Source organism: Hypanus sabinus, chromosome 14 (assembly GCF_030144855.1).
Source record: "Hypanus sabinus isolate sHypSab1 chromosome 14, sHypSab1.hap1, whole genome shotgun sequence".
NCBI lineage: Eukaryota > Metazoa > Chordata > Chondrichthyes > Myliobatiformes > Dasyatidae > Hypanus > Hypanus sabinus.
The window spans coordinates 472,709-497,892 of NC_082719.1; the positions used below are offsets into that span (position 1 = coordinate 472,709).

A 25,184-nucleotide genomic window follows, 5' to 3' on the forward strand; every position below is an offset into this window, starting at 1 on the left:
CATGGGAAGGGTGTGGGACAGGTGACAGACTGAAGTACCATGGGAAGGGTGTGGGACAGGTGACAGACTGAAGTACCGTGGGAAGGGTGTGGGACAGGTGACAGACTGAAGTACCGTGGGAAGGGTGTGGGACAGGTGCCAGAAGGAAGTACCATGGGAAGGGTGTGGGACAGGTGACAGATTGATGTACCATGGGAAGGGTGTGGGACAGGTGACAGACTGAAGTACCATGGGAAGGGTGTGGGACAGGTGACAGACTGAAGTACCATGGGAAGGGTGTGGGACAGGTGCCAGAAGGAAGTACCATGGGAAGGGTGTGGGACAGGTGACAGATTGATGTACCATGGGAAGGGTGTGGGACAGGTGACAGACTGAAGTACCATGGGAAGGGTGTGGGACAGGTGCCAGAAGGAAGTACCATTGGAAGGGTGTGGGACAGGTGACAGACTGAAGTACCATGGGAAGGGTGTGGGACAGGTGACAGACTGAAGTACCATGGGAAGGGTGTGGGACAGGTGACAGACTGAAGTACCATGGGAAGGGTGTGGGACAGGTGACAGAATGAAGTACCATGGGAAGGGTGTGGGACAGGTGACAGACTGAAGTACCATGGGAAGGGTGTGGGACAGGTGACAGACTGAAGTACCATGGGAAGGGTGTGGGACAGGTGACAGAATGAAGTACCATGGGAAGGGTGTGGGACAGGTGACAGACTGAAGTACCATGGGAAGGGTGTGGGACAGGTGACAGACTGAAGTACCATGGGAAGGGTGTGGGACAGGTGACAGACTGAAGTACCATGGGAAGGGTGTGGGACAGGTGACAGACTGAAGTACCATGGGAAGGGTGTGGGACAGGTGATAGACTGAAGTACGAAGGGAAGGGTGTGGGACAGGTGACAGACTGAAGTACCATGGGAAGGGTGCGGGACAGGTGACAGACTGAAGTACCATGGGAAGGGTGTGGGACAGGTGACAGACTGAAGTACCATGGGAAGGGTGTGGGACAGGTGACAGACTGAAGTACCATGGGAAGGGTGTGGGACAGGTGACAGACTGAAGTACCATGGGAAGGGTGTGGGACAGGTGACAGAGTGAAGTACCATGGGAAGGGTGTGGGACAGGTGACAGACTGAAGTACCATGGGAAGGGTGTGGGACAGGTGACAGAATGAAGTACCATGGGAAGGGTGTGGGACAGGTGACAGACTGAAGTACCATGGGAAGGGTGTGGGACAGGTGACAGACTGAAGTACCATGGGAAGGGTGTGGGACAGGTGACAGACTGAAGTACCATGGGAAGGGTGTGGGACAGGTGACAGACTGAAGTACCATGGGAAGGGTGTGGGACAGGTGACAGAATGAAGTACCATGGGAAGGGTGTGGGACAGGTGACAGACTGAAGTACCATGGGAAGGGTGTGGGACAGGTGACAGACTGAAGTACCATGGGAAGGGTGTGGGACAGGTGACAGACTGAAGTACCATGGGAAGGGTGTGGGACAGGTGACAGACTGAAGTACCATGGGAAGGGTGTGGGACAGGTGTCAGACTGAAGTACCATGGGAAGGGTGTGGGACAGGTGACAGACTGAAGTACCATGGGAAGGGTGTGGGACAGGTGACAGACTGAAGTACCATGGGAAGGGTGTGGGACAGGTGATAGACTGAAGTACGAAGGGAAGGGTGTGGGACAGGTGACAGACTGAAGTACCATGGGAAGGGTGCGGGACAGGTGACAGACTGAAGTACCATGGGAAGGGTGTGGGACAGGTGACAGACTGAAGTACCATGGGAAGGGTGTGGGACAGGTGACAGAATGAAGTACCATGGGAAGGGTGTGGGACAGGTGACAGACTGAAGTACCATGGGAAGGGTGCGGGACAGGTGACAGACTGAAGTACCATGGGAAGGGTGTGGGACAGGTGACAGACTGAAGTACCATGGGAAGGGTGTGGGACAGGTGACAGAATGAAGTACCATGGGAAGGGTGTGGGACAGGTGACAGACTGAAGTACCATGGGAAGGGTGTGGGACAGGTGACAGAATGAAGTACCATGGGAAGGGTGTGGGACAGGTGACAGAATGAAGTACCATGGGAAGGGTGTGGGACAGGTGCCAGACGGAAGGCTGGGAGGGAGGGTTATCGATGCAGGTGCAGACTCACCCAGCCTTGGGACACCAAACAATTGGTTTATTGATCATTACAGAATGTCTCTGGCACTTCCCAGCTCCTCTCCTATCTCTTCTCCCTTTTCCCAACCATGAACGGGTTATCCTTCAGAATTACCCTTCAAAAAGTCCTCAAAGTGGGATGAGAGGTGAGAAATTTCAAATTCATGGGTGTCAATATCTCTGAGGATCTAACGTGGACCCAATATATTGATGCAGCTACAAAGAAGGCACAACAGTGGCTATATTTCATTATGTTTGAGATTTGTTAAGCTTTTGTAGATGTACTGTGGAGAGCATTCTAACTTGCTGCATCACCATCTGGTAGGGGTGGGGGTGCCACTGCACATCATGGAAGTAAGCTGTAGAGAGATGTAACATTGGACGGCTCCATCACGGGCACCAGCCTCTGCAGTACCCAGGACACCTTCAAGGAGCAGTGCCTCAAAAAGGCTGCGTGCATCATTAAGGACCCCCATCACCCTGGTCATACGTCTTCTCATTGATACCATCAGAAAGGCAGTAGTGTAAAAGCACATACTCAATGATTCAGGAACAACTTCTTTCCCCTCTGTCATCTGATTTCTGAATGGACACTGAAACCATGAATATCACTTCACTACTTTTTGATTTCTATTTTTGCACTACTTAAACACACACACACAGTAATTCAGTTTTTTCCCTATTATTACATATTACATATATTACATATTGCAGTGTACTGCTGCCACAAATTAATTAAATTTCATGACATACGCCGGTGATATTAAACCTGATTCTCATTCTGATGATTCCCCTCTCCCTGTCCCCTTCCCACTCTCAGTCCACAAATGAGACCCATTATCAGAATCAGGTTTATCATCACTCATATGTCATGAAATTTGTTTCTTTTTGCAGCAACAGTATAGTGCAATGCATAACATTACTACAGTACCATGCAGAAGTCTTAGACACTCTAGCTACTTATATGTGCCTAAGACTTTACAACTTCACAAGAGGTCCACAGCAGATTCCATTTCCTTGGCTCTTCACTCAATCCTGGAACATTTGAACAACAAATGTGCAAACATCAAGATGCTCTTCATTGACTGTACCCTGGCATTCAACACTAGCATTCCCTCAAAACTGATCAATAAGCTTCAAGACCTAGGCCTCAATACCTCCTTGAGCAACTGGATCCTCGATTTCCTCACTTGCAGACCCCAGTCAGTTTGGATTAGCAACAACATCTCCTCCACAAACTCCATCAGTACAGGCGCACCATAATGCTGTGTTCTTAGCCTCTTGCTCTACTCGCTTTACACTTATGACTGGGAGACAAAGCATAGCTCCAATGCTATATTCAAGTTTGCTGACAACACCACTGTCATAGGCTTAATCAAAGATGGGATGAATCAGCATATACGAGGCAGACTGAAAATCAGGCTGCGTGGTACCACAACAACAACTGTCATTCAATGTCAGCAAGACAAAAGAGCCAATTACCGACTTCAGGAGAAGCAAATTGGAAGTCCATGAGACAGTCCGCATCGGGAGATCAGAGGTGGAGAGGCTCAACAAATTTCTCTGTGTTGAGATTTCAGACGAACTGTCCTGGATCAGCGTGTAAATGCCATTATGGAAAAGCATGGCACATGGCACCATAGATGTGAGGAAGACAGTATACTGAATGGTTGCATCACAGCCTGGTATGGAAGCATCACTGCCCTTGCACAGAAAATCCGACAGAAGTAGTGGATACAGCCCAGTCCATCACGGGTAAAGTTCTCCTCATCATTGCGCACATTTACCAGGACCACTGACTTAGTAAGGCAGTATCCATCACTGAAGACCCCCACCACCCAGGCCACGCTCTCTTCTCGCTGCTGCCATCAGGAAGGAGATACAGGACCCACACCACCAGTTCATGAAGTTATTACCCCTCACCCATCGGCTCGAACCAGAGGGGATAACTTCACTCGCCCCATCGCTGAACTGTCCCCACAACCTGTGGCCTCACTTTGAATGACTCTTCATCTCATGTTCTCGCTACTTATTGAGTATTTATTATTTTTCTTTCATTCTTTTTGTGTTTGCAGTTTTTTTTGCACATTGTTAGTTGTCCGTTCAGTTGCGTGCAGTCTTTCATTGGTTCTATTGTGTTTCTTGTATTTACTGTGCAAGGAAGCCAATCTCAGGGTAGTATATGGGGACATGTGTTACTCGATAACAAATTTACTTTGACCATTTGACAGTCACGGTAGCCAGAAGGCATGGCCTTTCAGTGACAAAGTGGTGAGGAACAGCGGTTGCAGAAGCACTCACCTCCTCGGTGTAGGAGCGCGGATCCCTTTTGATGAGGTTCTGCAGCTGAGGCAGGTTACTGGGCAGCTTATTGTTGTTCCTCAGCGACATGGCGGCCCCCGGCTCCCGACTCCCGGCTCCCGGCTCCCGACTCCCGACTCCCGGCCCCCGGCTCCCGCTCCGCTCCGACCCGCGGACAACGTGCGCCGTCGCTAAAACTCCCAGCGTGCCAACGCGACCGTGTCCCTGCCGGTCAGAAAGTACGAAGCGAAAACAAACCATTTCGAAACTACAAGCTGAATAAGTTGGCGGAGCAAGTGGCTTATCTTGTTCCTAACTACTCTGCAATGGGAGAAAGGAGGACGTGCTTTCTAGACACTGCGACAGTCAAATATATAAATACTGTTTTAATATTTCTATCACGTGGACAAACCCTTTTTGTTAGAGTATTGGATTTTGAGTAATTATCAGAATCAGGTTTAATATCACCGGCACATGTCGTGAAATTTGTTGTTTTGCGGCAGCATTACATTGCAATACATTATAATGAAAACTACAAGAAAATTAAAAGTAAATAAGTAGTGCTAAAAGAGAGGAATGAAATCTACCATTAGATGTCTGAATGGACAATGAACCCATATACAAACACCACCTCAGTATTTTCCCAGTTGCAGTGTTATATTGTCATTCTACAGTACACGAGTGTAAAGGAGTAACAATCATTTTGTTCTCCTTTACACTCCTAAACTAAAGAATAACAATAAAGCTTGAATCTTCAATCTATCATAGTGATGGGGTGTGTAATTTATAGATTTTTATTGTTAAATTGCTTTCTTTGTACTTTTACAATGTTAAAACAACATTTTCTAAATTAGCTTTTTTCATCATCAACAGCTCCCAACTGGAATTTTAATTCAAATTTTTACTTGCTGGAATTAGTTTTGGCCTTAATGTTTTTGTAATTTTGAGGTAAAAGTTGCAATCTATCTGATGACAAGTAATTAAATAAAACTTTGAACATGAGTTGCGAGTGTGAGTAGCTCACTTGACCCTTCGAGCCTGCACATTCTTTTAATAAAATCACACTCAACCAGCTCGAGATATTTTTGATAAGTTCATTTTTCAGGATTTGCGGACTGCTAACATGACCAACATTTGTTACAATCCTTATTTACTCTAGTAAATAAGCTTATTGTTGTTCCTCAGCGACATGGCGGCCCCCGGCTCCCGACTCCCGGCCCGACCCGCGGTCTGCTACCTTGGACCCCTGTCACCCCTCTGGTGAGCATACTCTCACAATACTCAGGTAGGAAATTCTAGGATTCAGAGCTGGTGATGAAAAGGACTGGTTATTTGTTTCCAAGGCAGTATGGGGTGCAATTTAAAAGGGAACGTCCATGTGGTAGTGTTCCCATGTGCCACAAACCCTTGTCCTTCTCGATGGCAGAGGCTGTCGATTTGGGAAGTGTTGTCAAAGATCCTGGTGAGTAAGTGCAGTACACTTTGTAGATAGTGCACACTATAACTACCGTGCTCTTGGGGATGGTGGGAACTGAAACTGCACTTCTCCAGGCAAATAGTGTTTGTCATCACACTGCTGACTCAAGTCTTGTGGAAAATCTTTGGTGTGTCGGGGATACAACTCTGACCAGCACAACACAGGAAACATGTGGCTGCACTGTAAAGAGAGTAGCCCTGATTTATGAACATTTTAGTCGTGAGAAAAGATTGAATTGGCTAGAATAGAGGTGGGTGAGAGGAGAGTTGATCGGAAGAATATGAGGGAGTTGGACAGTGTAAGTGAGGGACTTAAGCATGGAAATAGGTTAGTCAGGCCTCTGCTTCCATGCCAACCAGCACTTGTCCTCTTCACTTCTTCAATGCTGTCAATGACTTTTATATGTTCTTAAGCAGTGTATTCCCAGTATCTGTTCTCTGGGTGTAAAATGTCCACCTCATGTCTCCTCTAAATCTCTTGCACCTTACACAAAGTCAATATCCTCTCGCTCTATCTACATTTGATATTTGAAATCTTTCCAGCAGTCTATATCTCTCATCATTTTATATACCTGAACTGTTTATCTATCTTTTATAAATCTAGTCGAAGCATTGATAGTGAGATGATGGAATGAAATTTTACCAGACAGTGGATGGGGTCTGGAACTCGCTTGCTGAAAGAGCAATAGAAGGAGAAGTGCTCGTCACCTTTACAAAGTACTTGCATGTGCATTGAAGAGCCAAGACCTCCACCGTGATGATCCCAATGTTGACAGGTCAGAGAAAGCCAGAGAGCTTCCTTTCCCAGCACAGACACAATGGACTAATGGCCCTTTTCTAAGATTTACTCTTCCTGAGATTTTGCTCAGAGTATAATCATTTTTCTTTTCAGATCTATCAGCCAAACAAATGGATCCTTCCACTGACATACTGGGCTACTGTTTTCCAGGATGTATTATCAGAAAGATTCCCTGTTGTAGCCTCAGCAAAATTCAGTAGCAAGGGTGATGGTGGTGGTGGTGGGGGGGGGGGGGGGTATTCTGACTTGTAGGGACCAATAAGCCAAATGGCGGATTAAGTTTTGGCCGAGTCATCGGAGATGGACAGTGGAGTTAGTGGGAAGCAGAAAAAGACATTATCGGTATGTAACTGGAAAATGCCAACTGCTGAAAATGGTATTTAAAATGTGGAAGAGAGGGTTACGAAGGATGGATCAAATGGAGAGTGTACTATTACAGGGCTTTGCTTCTGATTCTGGTTTGACCCATTCCACTACTGTAATGGTTTGGAGACCGTCAAACATGATGGTCACAGATTAGTGAGGCGTCAACATATTTCAGAACCCTGCATCAGAAGGAGAGACCGGACACGGTTCAGTGGGTTAGCAGAGTGAAATATCAATGTGTTGAAAAGGGTGAAGTTGGCAATTTTTCTAAGGGCCTACCTTCAGGTAGAAAAGTTACCAAGGAGGGATGTTTGGTAGTTCATTAGGAATCAGGCTAAGGAAGTTTTACATAAATCTAATGGAAAAGCAGGTGCATTAGGGAAGATGCATATGGCAACACAAGTGTGTTGAATGAAAGTCTTGCAATCGATGTGAGTGCTGAGGTGTTATTGGGATTTGGTGAATAGTAAGAAGTGATTCCAGAATACGGTTTCAAAGAAAAAAGGCTTGGGAGAGTATTGAATCTGGATACCATGACTTTAGGAAGTAAGAGTGTTTTGGGAGGGAGGGAGGGATGGAGGGGAGTGCCCCAGGATCCTATACACTGAGGGTGGGCTCAGACAGCATTGAGAGGATAGTGCAGCAACTGGCACTGGGAAAAGACTACACTCCCTTGCCTTGATTCAGTATCTGTCTTTGCTGCCCATTCCCTCGCACCCATCATTTCCTTCCTCTCCCAACCCTTCCTATCATTATCTTTCTGCTCTCTCTCACTGTCAAGATTCTTTACCCTGCTCAGGGCAGCACGGTGGTATAGTGGTTAGCACAACGCTTTACAGTACAGGCAACCAGGGTTCAATTCCCACCGCTGCCTGTGACCGCATAGGTTTCTTCGGGGTGCTCTGGTTTCCTCCCAGAGTCCAAAGACGTCCTGGTTGTCCTGGGATGAAATCAGGGGGATCACTAAGCAGCATTGCCTTGAAGGGCCAGAAGACTCAATTCTATACTGTATCTGAATAAATAAATTTTAACGTCTTCCTCTTGTCTCACTTTAGCTTTGATAATTCTATTTAAGTATGAGATCACTCCACTCCCACACACTCCCCCTTTCCCCTATAGGAATGTATCTAATTTGATTACATCTAAGTCCCAAAGATCTATCAATGCTATTTTCCCCATTGCAACAGAGCAATGTAATTGAAGTGTTTTTAAAACAAGTTATAAGGGGTTTAGAAAGAGAAATAAGGTAAAACAATGGCTTCCATCAAAACTGCAATATAAACTAACTGTAAACAGAACATAAGCAGGTTCAAGGCCTGATTAGGGAAGTTCACATTGGCAGTTCATTGAAATTTCACAAGCGATGAGATTGATTAGAATTTCTTTATGCAGAGAACTATTGGAGAATGGATTGAATTATCACGAATACTGGCTTGTGTATTTTAGAAAATTCGATGAATTATTCACCAAATGAAATAATGGGAAATGAAAAGAGAGTACTATAAAGGGGTGGGGGATGTTTTCTAGCCTAACAGATCAGTGCATGGCTGACAGAGTTCTACACCATTGGAGATGCAATTATTTTGTTAGGACTTTAAAAAAAAATCACTGTACTTACTCAACAAGGCAGATAAAGGATTGCTGGGCAAGTGCCAGAGTTATTTTATCTTTCAGCCAGCATCTGTATAAGAACTCACTATCCTATTGCTGGCATGGGGACTTTTTTGTCAATTTACAATTTGGTTGCTGTTGTATCTCAGTGTTGACAATACTTCAAGATGAGTAATTTTGAATAACTTTGGGAATTCATGGGGTTGTAAAAGATGCTGTATAAATGAAAGTAATGGAACAAATGCTCTAAGTTCCATAATATTAAAGCAGCTTCCTTTAGGGATCTATGTATTATGTTTGTGAATGATTTAGGCAAGTGATTGCTACCCACATATCCAAGATGCATTATAGTTAATGCAAATAGAGTTACTAAAGTAGAAACTTTATGCTTTTGATGGGAGTAGGCAGTTTAAATGGTTCAGCATGGACTAGATGGACCAAAAGGCCTGTTTCTGTGCTGTACTTCTCTATGACTCTTTGCCTCTATAAAAATGTTATCAGATCAAGTTGTTTCGTATGGCATGGCCTAGGTGGGGCAGGCACGAATCTGTCTGTTTGGGAGCCAGGGTTGGATGTCAATGTATTGATCCAGGTCGTGAAGGATTAGGTCAAGTGATTAGGAGAAACTGAGGCAAAAGGATTTCCTAATGGCAAATGTGAAGAGATTCAGCTTTGAAGTTGTATGGGTAATTAGATATGTACTCTAAATGGTGTAAGGCTAGAAATAATAACAGTCCAACATACCTTAGGGAATATGGAACACAAAACAGCATGCATTAAAACAGCATACATTAAATTGAAATGTTTAATGGAATTTTGACTTTTAAGCCAAGTAGTCTAGAACTTAAGAGAATATGCATTATATTTTAGCTGTACTGTATAAAGTCATAGTTAGAACACACATGGCTTACCTTGAGAACATATGGACATCACACCATAGGTATATTGATCTTGAAGAGAGTGAGGTATGGGTTTGGTGGGACCTTTGCTCCAAGGGGCTCACTTCAAAGGTTTTAAAGTTGTTGTATTTCCCGGAATTTAAAAGACCATGATAATGACTTGATAGTCTTTGCCATGATATTACGGTCAGTTGGTAAACTAGAGAAAATCTATTTCCATTAATTAGGGAATTGCAACCAGGAGACCTGACTTGAAAATTTAAGCCGAACTTTCCGAACGAAATTTAAGGGGCAGTAGAAATTTGAAACTGATTCACGCGGGGCAGTTGATACAAGCTCAATTGTTCAAATTAACTGAGATTTCTGATAACCAGGCACATTTAGATGTGAGGGAGGCAGTCAGATTAAAATGCCGCCAATTGAATTTCAGATTAAATCAAGAATAACTTTCTGTTCCGAAGGAAGTCCTTCCCATAAACTACCTCATTTTAAATTTTCGGGCAGATTCCAGAAACAAGCCGAAGAAGTGTGGGAAGTGCACGGGTACCGTTGTGGTATCGAACCTGCAACCGGATGATTAATGATGTTTTAGCTGGCCGCAGTTGTGTAAATACCAAAGGTACCTTTAACTAGGCGGGGCGGGAGGATTTTGGGATCGGCCTCTGCCATCCGGAAACGGTGCTGTTTGTGCAATACTTTTTTTAAAAGAGAAGCACAACTTTTGACCGAAGTTTCACCACTCACTACCCTGCAACGACAACCGAGGGGAAATCTGAGCTACAACTAGTTTACGAAGTGAGTATGTCCTGTATCGTTTATGTTGTTGCCGTTGGAAATGTTTACTATACGCACTGCCGAATTTATTTCCTGAACACTGCAATTTGTAGTTTCGTAATTGATTTACATTTTTGCTGTAGTTCTTGCCGCCGTTGATAAATTATTTATTAATGCTAAGTTTAAACTATAAAGTACCACAGTTGTTGGATTTAGAAACCAAAGCAGGAAGTACTTGAAGACACCTTATCGGCATCTCGGGAGTTAACTCTCCCCGCAGATTACGTAGTTTGAATTTATTTGGATCCTCTGAACAAGTAAGATTGTTTGAGGTCTTCATAGATGGTGTCAACTTTCGTGGCTAAAAGTAATTCACGAGCACTTCTATTGGGAATGAAGGTGCTGCCAAGAAAGAGTTGCTAACAAAAACACTTACACTTTACAGCAGGGGGAGGGGTGCGCCGGGATCATCTTTGTCTGGAGTCCTAGGAGTACCTTAGAACTACCAGCTGTTTTGGCAATGGCAATCTGAAGCCCATTTCCACTTAGTTTTGTATTTCCTGTATTTACGGGTAGGCTAATTGCCCTTAGCGTCTTGATGAGCGGTAGAACTTGGGTGGAAGATCAAATTCAAGTTGTTGTCGTTCAGTTGTATACTCACTGCGGGGAGGGTGTCACCTCTCCGTCCCTTTTTTTGGCGAGCGAGAGAGCCTGTGGGATGTTGAATTGTTGGGTGAATGATTAGCTCTCGTTGGACTGCAGATGGTGGTCTTTGTCTTTCTTTGGGGCCTTTGCTAATGTTTGCTTGGTGGGTGCTGATTTCTTTTTGCTGGGGAGGGTCGCTGCTTTGCTGCTGCTTGTGTGTGTGTGCGGGGGGGAGTGGGGGCTTTGGGGTACTCTTCTGTTTCATGGCTGTCTGTGAAGAGCAGGAATTTCAGGTTGTAGTTGGTGTGCATTCCCTGATATTAAATGGAACCATTCAACACACATACCACCAAACAAAACAACATTCTTCTGGACAAAAGACACACAACACAGCACATTTAACTCACACACCATCTTACCACAAACAAATGCACAAATATTAAAATGCATTCCCGAAGACTGACATTTAACAAGTTAAAAAATGAACAGGATAACGTTACTGGTGCTTCATAAGTAGCAGCGCGATGGCAGCGTGCGCGGCCACTCCAGGAATGAATATCTGTTATCTGTAAGTAGGGGCCGTGCACAATCCTGATTTGATGGAGACGGACGTGAGAAGCACGGAGGAACACCTGGTGAAACCTTTGAAATGCCTGTTTTGCTGCCGCTGCTACTGTGCAATCAAAAAATCTCCGGAGAGGAAGGCCCCGAATCCTCGGCTTTCCCTGTTGCTTGGCGGCCGGGGCCGGGGTCGAAGCGCTCGCAGAGATGGTGCTCGGTGTCAGAGGCTCGAAGTTTTTCAGACGGACCCAGAGTTGGCTGTGGTCGGATGCTTCCAGAGGCTGCATCGGGAAGCTTTGCGGCGCTGGAGGTTCATGGCAGGAAGAGTTTTTCTTCCTTCTACCGTCTGCGTGAGATGATGGGCTATTGAGGACTTTGAGACTTTGTATTACCGTGTCCGTGGTCTGCCCTTATCAGATTATGCTATTGCTTTGCACTGTTGTAACTATATAATTATGTGGTTTTTGTAAGTTAGTCTTGGTCTGTCTTTGTGATATACTGGAGGAACATTGTATCATTTCTTAATGCATGCATTACTGAATGACAATAAACGAGGACTGAGTGTCCTCACACTCTAAAGTGGTGGCAGTAAGTTTAGTAAGCTCAGATGGGTTACCTGACCGGGTACAGAAAGCCTGTGCTCATCAACTGGCTGGAGTGTTCACTGAGATCTTTAACCTCTCACTTCAGCAGACTGATGTACCTATCTGCTTCAAGCAGCTTCAGTTATACTGGTGCCCAAGAAGAACATGGTAACCTATCTCATTGACTATCATCCAGAAGCACTTCCATCCACAGTGATGAATTGTTTTGAGTGGTGATGAAACGTATCAACTCCTACCTGAGAAGTGACTTGGGTCCACTCCGATTTGCTCCAGTTGATGTGCAGATTAAACATTTGTTCATTCAGTATGTGGTATGACATGGGCGATCATGGCCGTTCTGTGTCCACTATTATTCTTGGTAATTTTTTCTAAAGAAGTGGTCTGCCATTGCCACCTTCCGGGCACTGTCTTTTACAAGAGAGGTGACCCTAGCCCTTATCAATACTCTTCAGAGATTGTCTGCCCAGCATCAGTGGTCACATAACCAGGACTTGAGATATGCACCAGCTGCTCACATGACCTGCTCCCATGGTCACGTGATCCTGATCAGAGGGCTAAGCAGCTGCAAAGCTGTACAAAGCTGACAGAGTGAAGGAGTGCCTTACACCTCCTTTGTAGAGATGTATCTCCAGCCCACCACCTTAGATTAAAATTAGCCATGATAACTGTGGGTCCCTTTGCTATTTCCCCATTTATCCTTTCTGATCTTCTGTTGTTGGGATTCAATGCTGTTAACATCCCTAATTTCCCATTTAGCGGAATTTAATCAGACTAGCCACATCAATAGCCTAGTTACACAAGCAAGTTAGAGGAAAGTTTCGTGCAGCGAGTGACTCACCTCCTTGTACCCCAAAGCATGTTAGGATTGTGATCAAACAGAGACACAAGAGAATCTGGACAAACAATCTGCTGCAGGAATTCCCTCTGTTGTCTGTAAGGAGCTTGTACATGCTTTTTGTGATCATTTAGGTGCTCCAGTTTCCTCCCATAGTCCAAAGACATACGGGGAAGTAGGGGGTTAGTTGGTCACCCGGGTGTAAAATGTGTGGCACAGGCTCGTTAGGTTGAAAGAGCCTGTTACCCTGCTGTATCTTTAAATTCAGTGGATTGAACAGCATCTGGTTGCAATCTTGACATTTCAGGTTTAAACCCTGCATCAGGACTGAGAGTGGAGATGATCAGCACAGAGTGGAGGGGGGAATAAGGATACCAGAGTGATTGTTGGACTGAGGAGGGTGTGAGATGACAGGCAGGTGTTGCTTGCCAGGTGAAGGGGTGAAAGGCGGTGGAGTTGGATGACTTATCCAGGTGAATGATGGATGGAGGCAGACAAGAAGAGAGAGGTAAATGCAGTTTAAAAAAAACAGAGGTGCAAGGTGGAGAGAGGGGAGTGTGAAACTGGGAGCCGGTTGCTGAGGGAGATGAGCAGGAATACAAAGTGCTACCAGAGTTGGATATGGATTAGTAAAGGAGGTGAGAATGGGAACCATGTGAGCAGAAGTGAGAGATGAACAACCAGGTGAAGTGGGGGTAAAATCTGCCTGTAAAAGTAGGTGGATGGACAAGGAAGCAGACAAAAATGGCTAAAGGGGGCTGAGGGATGGTGGGAAGAAGTCAGCAATAGGAGGACCAGAGGAGCTGAGCTGGGGAAGTGCAGGAGAAGGGTGGGTTGTTCACCTAATACTGGAAAACTCAACATTTATATGTACAACGTGCTGTACGGTTTCACTGCTAATGTAATGGTTTCTCTGTAGCAGCAATGTTTAGGTTATGACGAGAGATAACGGGGTTTGGAAAGCTGTTGTTCTTTCTTCTGAGTCTGGAAGAGAGATTTTTGCGGGCTTTTGCCGGGGAGAGATGAGGAGAGAGTCGGTAGACCACTGGACGGAGTGGACTTGGAGCGAGGGTCCGAAGGTCAGCGACGATCGGAGGAGGTCGATGGTGGATCACTGAGCTCCAACATTGCGCAATAGACTGTTTCGTAAGATTGTGCCCTTTTTCTTTTTTTTTCTTTCTTTATTAACCATATAGTCAAAGTAAGAATTATAAAGCTCAATCATTTAATCGCATATTGTGTACCGTTTGTTATTTCGGGGTACTGATCTTTAATGGGACACATCGCGCAGCATCCACCCAAACGAGATTTCTTAAGTTTGGCCGGGCTGGGGGCCATCACCTCCTAGGTTAAGCCGCTAGCCAAAACGAGTGTTATATATACAATTGGGCTGACATGAATATTTGTGCCGTTGAGACTATCGAGATGGAATATAAGGTGGTGTTCATCCCCTGGCTGTAGAGAAGGCCAAGGATAGCCAGATCATTGTGGGAATGGGAAGTGAGGTCAAAATGGCCTGCATCTGGGGGTTTGGGATGGCTTTTGCAGACTGAATGCAGGTGTCCTGTGAAATGATCACTGAATCTGATGTAGAGGCGGCCACATTGGGAGTACTGAATGCAATAGACAAGGTTGGAGGGTTGTATGTGAACTTCTGTCACACCTGGAAGGGCTGGTTAAGTCTCTTACAGAGGAGGTGTAAAGGCAAGTGTTACATTTACTATAAGATAGGGAAAAGTGCCAAGGGTAAGGAAGAAATGGGTGTGTTGGGAGTGGTCCTTGCAGAAAGTGTTAGGGAAAAGATGTAGCTAGTGGCATGATCGAATACTCATAGTTTGTGAAGCCTCGGTTGCTGTCAAGAAACTGAACACCAGAACAGAACAGCAAAACAGAGCACTTCGCTTGCACCAAACCACCACACTATATTCATTCCTTGTATCTCAGGTGCGCCGCCTTTAAGTGCCTTACAGTCAATTGCTCTGAGTGCATCTTCCCAATCTGCCACCCCCATCACCAAGAAGGATAACAGCAACAAGTGTATAGTCAAGTTTATGTCATTTAACGATATACTTGCATATATAACCATGATAATGTATGTAGAAACCAGAGTGTAAAGCACAGTAGTACACAAACACACAATTACTTATGAAGATACATAAACACACAATAACTTGTGCTTTTATGCATTGTAGTCTCCTGCCTGATGGTAGAAAGTCAAAGAGGATGCTGAATGGATGGGTAGGATCCTCAATAATACCAAGGGCCCTGCGTATACTGCGCTTCTGATAAACCTCCCTGAAGGGTGTTGGAGAGACCCCTATGGTAGAAATACCATAATTATCAGCTTCCTCGCCAAGTTATGCACCATCCTGATTTGGAAATTGGCATTCCTTCCATGTAGCTGGGTATAAATACAACAGCATTGTGGAGTTCACTTTCACTAGAAAGATTACAAAGGTTCAAAGTGGTGTTTCACCACCACCTTTGCAAGGGCTTTCAGGAATAGGTCATAAACATTGGGCTCAGTCATCCTGAAAAATTAATAAATGTTAAAAGCGCATTCAAAATGGATCAAGGAGGAACACATTAGATCCAGTTTTACATCAAAGATAACTAGTAAATATGTGAGATCTAATTTCTTCAAGTCAGGGTTCACCAGAACTCATCTTGTATAAAGGGTCTCCTGTTGTACCTGTATGAGCACATTACAAATCAAAAGGATATTCATTTATTTAATTCACCATATTATTCAGGTTATTGATTCTCCAAAGGAACACCAAGGACAGAGGTGTCAGAAGCGTACTTAAGTTTATCAATATTTCAGAATCAGGTTTGATATCACCGGCATATGTTGTGTATTTGTTGTCTTTGCAGCAGCAGTACAATGCAATACATAAAAGGAAAAAAAAACATGAAAATGTAATGTGTTTGAGTGTGTGTGTGATCACGGGTTCAATGCCCATTCAGATATTGGATGGTAGAGGAGAAGTAGCCGTTCCTGAGTCATTGACTGTGTGGCTTCAGGCTTTTGAACCTCCTTCCTGATGGCAGCAATGAGAACAATGCATGACCTGGGTAATGGGTGTCCTTCATGATGGAAGCTGACTTTTCTGAGGCCTTGCTCCTCGAAGATGTCCTGGATGCTACAGAGTCTAGTGCCTGTGATGGAGCTGACTAAATTTACAACTCTCTGTAGCTTATTTCGATCCTGTGCAGTAGCCGTTCCCTCTCCATACCAGATGGCAATGCTGCCAGTTAGAATGCTCTCCATGGTACAGCTGTAGAAATTTGCTGGAGTGTTAGGTGACATACTGATAATTCAGTGATTTTTAAACATTTTCTAAACTGCTACAGCAGTTATACTTTGCTGTATGTCACATTCTACAGTTTTTATAGCTTGCTGAGTATAATGGGTAACAGATTCCAATTACAATGGGGCTTGGTGTAGCCAAAATTTGGGGAGAGGCTGGAAGTGAGACAGTTGAGACAGAAATGAAATTATAACCCAAGTCACAGAGGGAAAGATTTACTTGAAAATGCATTAAAGTTCACTTGTTAATGCCTCCTAGAAAACTTAATTGTCAGAAATAAGATTATGGAGTAACAGTTGATACAGGGAACACAATACAGGATTGCACTGACTCGGGACAGCAGCTCATGCTTGACTTACAGAAAACTGGTTAAATTCAGAAGTGCTCACATAAATTGCTTAATTCCACTAAGTGGGTATCAAGAATTAAGTGATTATTAATATGTGCCAGATGCTGATCCAGCTAAATCTCTGGGAAAAAATGACTCAACTTAGCACTAAATTAATCCTTTAAGAAGATAAAAACAAGTCAGAAAATCTGTGGATTGATTAACTGTGTAAATGATGTATGCATGCAAATCCCTCCCTCTCATAAAGGGAAAAGCAAAGAAATATACCGGTTATAAATAAACTATATGATGGATATTTATGACAAACACAGCAAATAGCTGGAGAAGAATAAACCAATTGTATGTATTTTGTCACTTCTCTGTGACATTCGATGATTCTCTACATAGTTTGCATTGGGTCAAGTTTGAAGTGAGGGTGTGTATGTGCATCTACTTTACAGTTAGTAGATGCAAGGGAGAAGCTGTGTTTGTTGTCCTAGGAACTGAGAAGGCTATGAGGGGATCTGATAATGCATTTGGTCAGTACAGAATGGACAGGAATAAAATGTTCCCATTGATACAGGGTCAAGAACTAGAGGGTAAAAGGATCAAAAAAAAGTTAGAAATTTTGTTTTTTTTTAAAGCATTGAGCTGTTGGTGTGTGGAACACACTGTTGGGTGGAGGATAAAAGACAGATTCAATCATGGTCTGGGTTATAGGGTAATGCAGCATGCAAACAGGCCCTCATGCTGACCTCTGCATCCTCCCTGCTAGTTTTATGTGCCAGCATTCAGTCCATAACCCTCTATGAACCTGTCTGAATGTTGTTACAGTTGTACCTGACTTGACCACTTCCTCTGACAGCTTATTCCAGGTGTTCATTACCATCTGTTTAAAGAAATTTTGTCCCCAGTCACCTTTAAATCTCTCCCCTCTTATTTTGCATTTGTGCCCTTTTGTTTTGGAGTCCCCAGTCATGGGGAATAGACCGTGGCCTTCCACCTGATCGAAGCCCCTCGTGAGTTTTTAAACTTCTGTGAAATCGCCCTTCATTCTCCTACGCTCCAAGGGATCCAGCATGGCCAAACTCTCCCTATGACTTGGGCCTCTAGTCCTGGCACCATCCAGTCTCTTCAGCACCATCTCCAGTTTGAGAACAGGGCATCAAAATTGTGCACAATAGTCCAAGTGTAATGGAGGACCAAAACTGTACACAGTAATCCAGGGGAACTTCAAAGTGGAACTGGATAAGTGCATGAAAGGAAGATGGCTGAGTGAGCATAGATGTTACGTAGATGCTGTTGAACTCCAATCTTCTAACAACAAGGACCAACATACAATTTCCCTTCCTAATTAGTAGGGGGCATGTTAATTTATTGTGATTCAGGTACAGGGACTTGCAGATTGCTCTGATCATTGGCATTTTTAAATGTTTCATTGTTTTTAAAAAGCAACGTTTTTATTTTTTTCTCCCAAAATGGATACTTCAATAGTATATTCCATCTATCATATCCTTGCCCATTCACTTATCATGTCTATGCCCCCCTCAAAATCTTCCTTCATCCTTCTCCCACGCATTTTGTATTGTTAGTAAAACTCTAACAGTCTGACATCTGATTGTACAGCCATCTGGACAGTTTGGCTCCTGGCTCACTCTGTAATAGTGAATGTTAGCTGATGGTGCAGAGTGCAACCAGAGCTGGGTGCATAGTCTCTTATGTGTTATTTTATCAAATACACCACTTCTACTGGCTTCCCCTTCTCCATCCTGTTACTTACACCCTCAAAACATCTTCAACAGATTTATGTAATGTACTTTCCCTTTCATTAATGTTGCTCAAGTATACAATAACAAAATGGAGTTTAGGTGTAGTTATAAGACAATGTTGACTTAAATTTAAAACATTTAAACTTTATTCCAACACGAAGGTTATGAGTTGTGTAACACTTACCCAACAGGCTGGTATATGTCTAGGGCAGGGGTCAGCAACCTTTACCACTGAAAGAGCCACTTGGACCCATTTCCCACAGAAAAGAAAACACTGGGAGCCGCAAAACCCGTTTGACATTTAAAATGAAATAACACTGCATACAACGTTTTTTTTGCCTTTATGCTATGTATAAACAAACTATAATGTGTTGCATTTATGAAATTGATGAACTCCTGCAGAGAAAACGAAATTACATTTCTGCATGCAACAAAAACATTTTGAACTCCGAAAAAAAGACGTTGGGTTGAAGGTTACTTTTAAGTAAAATACTCAATGTCTATTTGAGTTCTTCTTGTATTTATGAAAAACGCTGAACTTAAATTTTCCGCCAGCAGCAAACCAAAAATAATGTCAGCCAGCTGTCAACCTGAAAAATAAAAGGACTATTTCACTGAACAATGAAAAAATATGAATATTCCTAAAATAATAGGCAATTAAAATATGTATCATACTTGGTTAATGGGATTTCTGCTCCTGGACCTCAGCGCACAGCATCTGCACATCAGGGCTGTATGACGTCACCTTCATCTTTACACAGGATCGCAAGCTGTCATCTGTGAGGCGTGCATGATGTTTGTTTTTAATAAAGTTCATGTTGGAGAACACCTGCTCACATACATATGTGGATCCAAAGATCGACAGGACTCCAAGCGCATACTTTTTAATGTTTACATAAATGTCGGGGATAGCATTCCATGTTTTGAACACAAGTTTGTCCGGTTTAGGGAGGTTTTCAATATCACTCCATTTGTGATTCTGAGCAAGAACGGCCTTCTGACGGGCAACATCTTCAAGGTCTGCTGTCAAGCGTCTAAACTTGGACACCCATATGTCTTTGTCGGCTATTTCGGCCAGTTCCATCTCAAGATCAGATTTACTCACACCTGCCAATGCAGTCGTATTCAGTAGAGATGAATCGATGCTTGGGGGAGTGACCGGGAAGGATAATGTGTTTTTTTTCCTCTCTGAACTCACAGAAGCGTTTCCCAAACGATGTTTGCATTGCGACGATTGCAGAATGTAAATACTCCGAACTTATCATGTCGTGACCTGGTTTGAACTCTCTCAAATTGGGGAAGTGAGACATTGTGCCTTTCTGTAAATCTCTGGCAAGCACTGTCAACTTGCGCTGGAATGCCAAAACTCCTCCAACATGTGTAGGGCTGTACGTCCTTTCCCCTGAAGAGCTGTGTTTAGCGTGTTCAGGTGCGCTGCCATGTCTACCATGAAGTGTAGCTTTTCCAGCCCTTTGCTGCCCAGGAAAGTTTTCACTTCTTCCAGACACGTGACAAAGCGTTTCAGCACCTCCCCTCTGGACAGCCACCGGACTTTGTTGTGCAGCAGGAGATCAGAATATGCGCTTTCCAGCTCGTCCAGTAACAAACAGAATTGACGGTGATTTAAACTTTTTGCCATTATTTTATTGACAATCTGAATGACAACATCCATTACTTCTGTGCATTCCGGAGGAAATGTTTGAGCGCACAGTGCCTCTTGGTGCAAGATGCAGTGAAAAATCAGCAGCTTTCTGTCCAGCGACTTCTGCAGTAAAGCCACAATTCCCTTGTGCGTTCCCGTCATATTCGGTGCCCCCATCAGTAGCTACTGACACCAGGTGGGTAGTCTTTATTCCTTTGGCTCTTAAACAATTCAAGACAGCCTCACAGATGCCCTCCCCCCGTGTTTGGCCTTTTAGAGGTATCAACTCAATCAGTTCTTCCTGTGGCCCAGCAGAGTTTACATACCGGCAGAACAGCGCTATTTGTTCAATATCACCTTTGTCTTTAGACTCGTCACAGGCAATCGAGTAGGCCTCAGCTGAATTGATGTCTTTAATTTGCTGTCTTGTGATGTCTTCTGCCATTTTTATGGTTCTGTCTGTGACAGTCTTTGCAGAGAGGGGCATAACCCTGATTTTCTGCACAATTTCACTCTTGTTTTTAAAGTCCGTGAATAGATGTTCTGAAATCTTAATGAAAGATTCTTTTATATATTCACCATCTGTAAACTGCTTCCTGTGCCTGACAATTTCCTGAGCGGCAATATAACTAGCGTATGTCGTTGATTTTCCAGACTTCATCCATTGCTTGAAATGATTTTTGCTCAGATCAACCTTCCGCATCAGTTCCAAAACGGCTTTTTTTCTCTCATCTCCATCCGGATATTTTTGAGCAAAGGCTGCGTGTTTATTCTAGAAATGCTTTGCAACATTTGACTTTTTGTTGTTTGCTAATTTCTCATTGCATATTAAGCATACCGGTAAACCAGTCTCGTCAACAGTGAAAGCAAATGAATCTGTCCACGTATCATTAAACGTTCTGTTTTCTTCAGTCACTTTTCTTTTTTTAGAATTCTCCATAGTTGGCCTACCTTGGATCGAAAAATTAAAGAAATCGCGCACTGACGGGTGTCAGGTATTGGCAGTGGTGACGTATATTAATAGCGATAAAAACACGTTGTAGCGGTGTGCTCACGCGGTCAGTAAACTGCAGTCGAATAACTTTATTCGAACTAAACAGCCTTGCTTTTAAGCCTCCCTCAACCTGGCCCCCATGGGCGCGGATGCTGCAAAAGACCAATTATTTCCCAAAGCAACAGGGAGCCGCAGCACAGAGGTAAAAGAGCCGCATGTGGCTCCGGAGTCGCGGGTTGCCGACCCCCGGTCTAGGGGAAAAGGAGATCCAGCCACTCACCAACCCCACCTCCCGTACACGCAGGTGCTGTGAGAATCAAGTTTATGCCGCGCGTACACACACAATATCAAACTCACACCAGATACGGTTATGGAATACACTTTAAAGATTTTATTAAAACTAAAGGGTACTATGCAATACAGTATATATGAAGGAAAAGAAAATAAAGTAAAAGGTGCCAACTTATCAAAGTTCAGTCAGTTTAGTGCACATCGTTGGAGCTCAACCATCAACCATCCGACCCCTCGTCACTTCCCTCCGACCTCCACGTCCTCGCACCTGGGACCAACCAGGTGGTCGACCGAGCAGTGCGGTGCACGTCCACCTTCCTCGGCGTCTCCTTCCCGATTCACCTGAAAAAACTGCGAAACCCCCAAGCTCCCAGCCTCACAAGACAAAATAACATTCCCCATTGGTCAACAAATGAATACAATCCCCATATCAGCAAGTCTAAAGCTAAACAACTGCGAGGGAAAGCACTTATCATACAAAGAAGCATTCCTACTCTTAACAAACCAAAGAAGCCATTTTGATTAACATACACAGTACATTGTACAACTGTAAAGCTAAATTTAAGGCTAATCTCAAAGTAAAACTCTAGCTTGGAACTAAGTCTTGACTCTATTCAGAATAGTTTGTTTTTGTTGTAAGTTGTTGTAGAAATTACAATAGTTTTAAAAATTTAGCATAGGATTTTTTTCTTTTATCACTGTGACATCCGTGACCACTCTAAAAGTTGCTTATTTGAGACTGTAACCATTTAAATCAGGTTCTTTCTTACTTTATGGTTGCATCATTTTCTATGGGGCTCAGCATTGTCAGTTAATAAAGGACTATTTTTGTGGTGGTGGAGAGAACTAACTTCTAAAATTATCTATTTCTGTTGCTATTTTCCAGGTTGCCAATAGATTTTTTTTCCTTTAGTGTAACATTGGACCTTGTACCATAAAATAAACTAAATTTCTAAACTGCTTAATGCTGCTTCTGTTCTGAAAATTTCTATTTAGTAAAAAGTTTTTTTAATGTTACAAAAATAATTTATCAGCATAAAGTCTGATGAAGTGTCATAATAGTTTCAGGATAGTGTGGAGGTTACAGCGGGGCATTGATAGGATGCAAAACTGGGCTGAGAAGTGGCAGATGGAGTTCTGGCCATGATCTTTGCATCATCAGTGGGGACGGGAGAAGTTCCGGAGGATTGGAGGGTTGCGGATGTTGGTCCTTTATTCAAGAAAGGGAGAAGGGATAGTCCAGGAAATTATAGACCAGTGAGTCTTACTTCAGTGGTTGGTAAGTTGATGGAGAAGATTCTGAGAGGCAGGAGGTCAGCAGGAGACGCTCATGGAGTGAGCACTGTTTCAGATTCGCTCCATAACCTTTACTTTTCTTAACCTATGATCACCCTTATTTAATTTACTTTTACCTACACCAAAAGATTCTTGCTACTTTTTTGGACTTATCTTTAAGAGTTTATTGTGAATTTTGAAGAAATGAATATAGAAATGGCTCTGAGATCTAAAGGGCGAGAACCCGGGAAAGATTCTAATGGGAATGGAAGGAAAAAGAAGACCGATCCTAAGTGCACTGAATTAACTTATGAACTGTTATTGGAGGTTTTAAATGAAAAACTTGAAGAACAACGACAAATTTTTAAACAAGATATAAAGGCTTTTCAGGATTGTATGGATAAGACAGATTCAGTAGTTAACCAGCAGCAAGTTCTAATCGCAACTTTGCAAGAGGACGCTCGGAAGCGAGACTTAATAATCGAAAAACTGGAGCAGAAATTATCTTTGACGATTAAACAGGTGGAAACACTTAAAGCCAAGAGTGTCGACTTTGAAGATTGGTCCAGAAGACAGAACTTACGCATACTTGGTCTCCCGGAAGGTATTGAACAAGGGGACCCCTCGAAGTACTTTGCTCAACTTTTAAAGGATGCGTTCCCTTCTGTATTCCCAGACAGTCCTCCGTTACTTGATTGCGCTCACAGAATTATGCGTCGATCACCAAGTGCTTCAGTTAAACCACCGGTTGTAATTGTCCGATTTCACTATGTGCATGTTAAAGAGCAACTTATTCGTGTGGCTCGGCGTTGAGGGATGGTCAAATTCCAAGATCACAATTTTCGATTAGTGGAAGATTTTAGTCCAGAAGTAATGAAGGCAAGGCTTCTTTTTAAACCTCTGATGTCCGAATGTTATGAGAAAAATCTAAAACCTGCGCTCTTATACCCTGCGAAGCTCAGAATCTCGCCTCCGAATGCACCACAGCGTGTTTCTCTCTCCACATCTGAAGCTCAAAGCTTTCTGGATGAGCATTATTCCACTGTTTGACTCTCGCTTTTAATAAATGAGTGATTTTGATCATTACAAAACAGTTTTTGTTTCCAAAACCAGATTTTGTTTCTGGCTATTGGTGTAGGTTTACTCTATATTTTATATTCTAATTAAAGTTTTTTTTCGACATACTAATCTTTTTATTTTACTTACTTCAACCACTGTACTTTATCTTTGGTCATTATTATTAATCCTTCGAAGGTGAATTTTTTTTACTAAGATGGCGGTTTCCTCTCTAAAATATTTTTTGCTTTTTTTAATTTCGCCTTTTTTTTCTCTCGCCTTCTTCCTATAATGCATTTCTTATCACAGTTTAAATTTGTTTTGGTTTGTTTGGGTTTTAACCGGATTTATAAGTTACTAGTGATTATATTCTTTTTGTTTTTCTACTAACAATTATATTAAGAAGTTTGTTTTACTATAGTGATCTTTTTTTTGGAGTTTGGGTGGATTTTTTTTTCCTTTATATACGGAGTTGCCTTCTGCTGATATGGGGGTGGATTTAGTTTCATTCCTCTTTCTTCCCAGTCTTTTCCTGGCTTGGAAGGAGCTTTCTCTTCTAGGGTGGGGGATGGGGTTTTCTAAATCCATTGTTTTTATCAGTTTTTTTTAGTTTTTTCATTTGGACTAATTTTAAACTACTAAAATGTCCGCGATGTTGTCACTTCTTCTGCTGTCCCGCGGAGATTAACACGAGAACAGTCAACAAATTCTTTCTGAATAAGGATTAAACAAGGTCAAACCCGTTTCACCGTCGAAAATCGATTCTCCTCAATCTTTAGCTCCCGAACTCCAATCTTCACTCTCCACTGATCCTCAACTGGCAGTATTGTAAAGAAACTGCTGGCAATGACCTTTTAAACTTTAGGCATCAGATAAAAACTTCATCCTTCAACTAAACTGTGTCATCACATTAAATCACGCGGTGGCATGAAGTCAACATGGCAAATCCAGCCACAAACTGCCCCCCCCCCTCACAGGGTGGGGTCTTCTTTTTATAACCTGAAAAAAAAACACCTGTCACATGATCTCTACTGGCGGGAAAATGACATCACTCCACCATCACAAGACCATCACCTCAAGTCCAGTATAGCTTCAACCCCAGTCACATGACAAGGGTACCACTGTCATGTGTCACGAGTACGTAACAGTAAAAACATTGACAAGTAGTTGACCAGAAATGTCAACTATTTATTCCCCTGCTACCTGACTTGCTGAGTTACTACAGCATTTCAAAGATTATCAAAGAAGGTGTAAATTATGTAACCTTGAGGCTTGTGTGCTTGCAGGCAGTTGCAAAGTAAGAAACTCAAAAAAAAAACTAATTAAGAATAAAAGAGCATCCCCAATGCACACAGAGAAAAAGAGAAAAAAACAACACAACTCACGCAAACAGCAGAAGCGAGCAACAGGGGGTTCCGGTGATGTCATCGTCAAGAATGGGAGCTTAAGTCACTAGCTCCTCCGGAAAAACGCGT

At 43.2% G+C, this 25,184-nt stretch overlaps 1 protein-coding gene across 3 annotated transcripts in view; it reads right to left on the minus strand.

Annotated features, from left to right (window-relative positions):
• sdad1 (SDA1 domain containing 1) overlaps positions 1–9,769 on the minus strand; it is a 97,694-nt gene extending 87,925 nt beyond the window's left edge. The window contains exons 1-2 of one of the 3 annotated variants that reach the window (XM_059988671.1): positions 9,636–9,767; positions 4,473–4,697 (exon numbers count right to left, since the gene is read on the minus strand). In XM_059988671.1, coding sequence (XP_059844654.1) covers positions 4,473–4,562 — 90 coding nt within the window. In that variant the 5' untranslated portion in view covers positions 4,563–4,697; positions 9,636–9,767. Of the gene's footprint in view, positions 1–4,472; positions 6,885–9,635 lie in introns of those variants that run through there. The other 2 variants (XM_059988672.1, XM_059988670.1) reach the window with 2 other exon arrangements.
• Positions 9,770–25,184: the final 15,415 nt, after the last annotated feature.